This window comes from Danio rerio, chromosome 12 (assembly GCF_052040795.2).
Source record: "Danio rerio strain M-AB ecotype USA chromosome 12, GRCz13ab, whole genome shotgun sequence".
Taxonomy (NCBI): domain Eukaryota; kingdom Metazoa; phylum Chordata; class Actinopteri; order Cypriniformes; family Danionidae; genus Danio; species Danio rerio.
Genome location: NC_141032.1, coordinates 50,482,501 through 50,487,500, shown reverse-complemented (window position 1 = coordinate 50,487,500; position 5,000 = coordinate 50,482,501). Strand labels below are relative to the sequence as shown.

The following is a 5,000-nucleotide window of genomic DNA, read 5'->3' as shown; positions in this document are numbered from 1 at the left end:
ATTAATTAAAATATATAAGTAGAAATAGATAAATTAAGATTAAAAAAATATTAATTAAGACTAAAATACTAAAAATAAAAATGTAAAAATTAAGAATAAATTTAGTATTATAATTATTATCAAATATTACTTTTATTGTATTTTAATAACAATAAATATTGTAATTTAATTACATTTAGGACTTAATTTAGGAAATAAATTTAATTTAATACACAATATATGTTATGGCATTTGTTAAATTATTTTTCTATTGTTACATTAATCTGTGTAACATTTATTTATTTTTGCAGGTTTGGTTCTTCATATTAAAGTTACATCTAAAGCAAAGTAAAAAATTACAAATAAAAAGGACCATTTTAATGAGATATGAGCCCATAAACATTACAAAATGCACCTACAAGAATTATTTAATAGTTCAGTTGAAACTGGCGGTCTTAAAGACGCTGCTTGCTTGACATGCAAATCACCTTATAAATACAGAACCCACCTCCAGTGAAGATTGACAAGTGTGACATCCAATAGGGATCTTAAATCGTTTTGGTTGCAGCCAATCACAGAGCGGGTCACACGGCAAAGGACGCTTCACACACAGACGCAGGCGTCAGAAATGACGATGCTCAGCTCAACGTTCAAACAGGTGCGACTTAAACAGGTACAACTTTCTTATTTGTCCATAACATTGTTTGTTAAATGTTTATTTATTAGTATAGATATTGTTAAATCACCGTTGGCGTTTCGAGTTTGATTCAAGAAGTACAACGGAACTGTCCATGACGGACTGCTGTCATTCAGGATAGAAATGAACTGAGCCGCTTTTAATCACTTGTTAATGTTAGAATATTCGATAACTAGTTGTTAATTAATAGCTAGTAGGAAATAAGTTAGTATTGTTCATGTTAGCTTGACTGTTTGTTCACGTTAGCTTGACTAGACCGCTGTCTGAGGTGCTGAATGACACCTGAGGCTTGCGTGTACGCGCGTACAGGAGCGCAGGATTATGCACGAGCGGCGTGCGCGTGCATGGAAAAGCCAAAAATCACACCAATATCATCTTCTACTTCATAAAAGCGATAATCCGAAATTTTCAATCCGAAGTGAATTGCTAAACTGTTCTGGTTATAATCCACTACAACAGAATGTAACGCAATATTAGCAATTTAATGTACTCCGATGTCATATTTCAATGTACCATGATTTTATACTGTGAAAATGTTTTCAGGGCCACATTTAGCAAATAAAAAAGGAAACATGTTAAACACACTGCATTTACCCTTTTACTTTGTCTACATTGGAATCAACTGAAATTTATTATAATTTTTAACGATAATAATAGTATAATAATATTTTTGTTTAAAATTATAAATCACGTCATATTGGGTAAAATAACTAATAAATTAATTATTAAAATGGCACTTTATTCAGCAACAGACCCTAAACACATATTGAATGGGAAAAATGAGCATAAAGGGGCTAATAATTTTGACCTTAAAAGATTTTTAAAAACTTAAAAACTGAAAACAAATAAGCCTTTCTCCTGAAGAAAAAAATATTATTAGACATACTGTGAAAATGTCCTTGTTCTGTTAAACATCATTTGGGAAATATTTAAAAAAGAAAATAAAAAAAATTAAAGTGGGTGGGGTGGGGGTATACATATATCACAGAAAAAAAACTAAACCTAAATAATGCAATGTGAAAGTCATTTAATAAAGACTGATGGATGTTTCTGTTTTGTATCTCAGGTAGTTTGGAGACCAGCACACACACTCCAACAGGACTGATTAAACTCACAGATGGAGGCAGAGACAGGTGAATAAATGCACTCTTCCAATGAACACATGGTATTTTTATTTAATTATAGTTATTTTAACAATTTAATAATCAGGCACTGGAATCAGAATGTGAAAATGGAAATCCTAAACAAAAATAATAAATGTTAACAAAAAAGTGCAAGGTAAAGAGTATCAGAGGCTGTGATATCTGCTACCAGATTTATTTTCAGCTGTCAGACACACACATGAAGATATACTATAGTAGTTATAGTAAATACCACAGTGTTACCATACTGACATTGACTGTTCCAATAGAGATAGAGATGTTGCACAATCAGCCGAAATGTTGCAAAAAACTGGTGTTTATGTATGGGCAATATACAGTATACTGCATCACCAAAAATGATTGAGCTCATGTCCATGTGCTGTGCTATGATCCATATATTGATTATTGTGAGAGGCCTCTATATTATCTGAAGAGTGTGTGTGTGTGTGTGTGTGTGTGTGTGTGTGCAGGTGAGATTGTGAGGCTGACGGTCCTCAGAGGTGATGATGGTCAGCTGGGCTTCAGTGTGCGAGGAGGATCTGAACACGGACTCAGTGTCTTCATCAGCAAAGTACAGAAAAACAGTGCTGCAGGTCAAAGATGTGTTTTAAAATGAAAAGATTTGTTATATATATATATATATATATATATATATATATATATATATATATATATATATATAAAGGTCAATAATTACACAAAATGTCTTGATAAAAATCCTTCATGAAACACTGCACACTGGCTACATCTGTTGGACAATACAGTATAAATGCAATGAAAATAGTCATCAAATAAACACTCAAATAATCAAATGCTGTGCTGCAATATGTGTGATTTTTTATTCTTTATTTGTAAAGCTTGTTTTTGGCCAATTATGACAATAAGAAACAACTTCTTCTCCTCCAAATGTATTATTTAAATGTTTGTATTTAAATGTTTATAGTAGTGATGCACTTGATCTCAACCCCTCTCACTGGCAGAGATGTGAGAAAAACTATTGGAAATAGTTGGAAAACACTATTGGCTGTTTTTTTGTAAAGGGACGGAGGCAATATACTGAGCAATATGTCCCACCCTGTCTGGATGTTTCAGTTGTGATTACATTGAATAAAAAATGCACATTTAAAAGCATTCATCAAAGGAAGGAGCTTTAAACTTAACTTAAAAAAATTATATATATATATATATATATATATATATATATATATATGTTTATAATAAATTGATCTGAATAGTTGTATTAAGTGCCATAGAATTATACCTGCCCTGACCTTGTGTGTGTGTGTAGATGTGGCAGGTCTGTGTGTCGGTGATAAGCTGTTAGAGGTGAACGGTGTGAGCCTGGAGAACATCAGCATGAGCAGCGCAGTGAAGGTGTTGACGGGTCACTCTCGCCTGCAGATGCTCATCCAGCGGCTGGGACGCGTGCCTGGTGTTCGCTACACCAATGAGAAAACCACATGGTGAGTCTTACCAGTCTAACACTGTGTTAATTACACACAACACAATGCTGTGACATGCAATAAATCTGCCTTTTCCATGTTAAAAAGGAGTCATTGCCCTAACCATCGGCGACGGCAACACACAAAATTTCTATTTTAGAAACAGTTTCTATTTGTGCGATGTCACAGCAAAACAGCAGCATCAACAAATATGACAACAATCAACTCAAGTAATGATTATGCGCTTTATTCAGTGTTAAATACTCCCAATGTGAGTTTAAATACGATTTATTGGCAAACTACTGAAAGCAGCAGCATATTAACTGTATTCTTGATGTATGAGTTGGCGCAGCCATTGGAATATTTCTGGTCAATAGTTTACCTCAGAGGCGATGCAGTGGTGCAGTGGGTAGCACGTTCGCCTCACAGCAAGAAGGTCGCTGGGTCCCTGGTTCGATCCTCGGCTCAGTTGGCGTTTCTGTGTGGAGTTTGCATGTTCTCCCTGCGTTCGCGTGGGTTTCCTCCGGTTTCCCCCACAGCCCAAAGACATGCGGTACAGGTGAATTGGGTAGACTAAATTGTCCGTAGTGTGTATGTGTGGATGTTTCCCAGAGATATGTTGCGACCGGAAGGGCATCTGGAAAGTTTTTAACTGTGTAAAAATTTGCTGGATAAGTTGGCAGTTCATTCCGCTGTGGCGACCCCAGATTAATAAAGGGACTAAGCTGACAAGAAAATGAATGAAAATGAATGAGTTTACCTCAGATATTGAAAATAAAACAACTAGCAAATGAAAGTGCGTGACTTGATGCAAACCAACAACATCAGTCACTCAGTGCCTATACACTTTTAATAATGTTAAAGGGGTTTTATATAGATTAATTATATTATTACCCTTTTCATTTCGTCAGGGGTGCAGTACCTGGTATTTCAAGAGTTCACACTTAGCTAATGATTGATTATGAAGTGTGTTTGACATATTGTCCTGGGAGAGAGCCCTGAGCACATAAGATTCTCGAGCCCGGGGCTCCCTCCTGTTTGCAAGGCAAGAGGGGAGTTTGAGCTCAGGTAGATCTCGAGAACTCCCCTGCTGTAGTAATGAACAGAAAGTGATTGCTCTTAAGGGATGACTACATGTCAATGTCATGTCAATTAAGCTGCATGTTTTTGGCCGGTGGGAGGAACCTGGGGAACCCGAGGAAAACCCACGTGAGCACGGTGAGAACGTGTATACTCCACACAGAAACGTCGGCTGGCTTGGTAAGGACTAGAACCAGTGACGTTCTTGCTGTGAGGCAACAGTGCTAACCACGGGGCCACCGTGCGTCCATCTAGAAAAAGGAGATGGAGTAGGGGTGAAAGAGGGGATTCTTCAAACTGAAGATGGCTGTCATATGGAACTGAGGGTATTTATAGTGGCTTAGGAATCGTCTGATTGGTGAAACATGAATTAAATAATCCGGAACCGGCTGCAAGTAATCATAAACACGTGATCCTCTCGAAATTAGTTTATAAATAAACTTCACTTAAAGGAAAGGCTAATATTTAAATGTTTCTGTTGTTACATGTGACATACAAATTGTTTGGAAACCTTGCGCATCAATGTACCAGCAGTACAGGGTCCAGGGGACTGTACTACAGTGCTACTGTACTAGTTTTATAATTAGTACAGTAATTGTTTGAATTAACTTGAAATAGCTTGAGATACTGCAGTGTGACTAATCCTGAGTCACACACTGC

At 36.3% G+C, this 5,000-nt stretch overlaps 1 protein-coding gene across 5 annotated transcripts in view; it reads left to right on the top strand.

The window, feature by feature from the left end:
- The first annotated feature begins 180 nt into the window (after window positions 1–180).
- pdzd7b (PDZ domain containing 7b) overlaps window positions 181–5,000 on the top strand; it is a 49,790-nt gene continuing 44,970 nt past the window's right edge. For 2 of the 5 annotated variants that reach the window (XR_015504702.1, XM_087277051.1), the window contains exons 1-4: window positions 498–637; window positions 1,743–1,809; window positions 2,289–2,411; window positions 3,107–3,281. Coding sequence is in view for 3 of the 5 variants with exons in the window: in XM_087277051.1 (XP_087133177.1) it covers window positions 1,794–1,809; window positions 2,289–2,411; window positions 3,107–3,281 (314 nt within the window). In the remaining 2 variants the exon portion in view is untranslated. Of the gene's footprint in view, window positions 653–1,742; window positions 1,810–2,288; window positions 2,412–3,106; window positions 3,282–5,000 lie in introns of all 5 variants that reach the window. The other 3 variants (XR_015504701.1, XM_087277050.1, XM_087277049.1) reach the window with 2 other exon arrangements.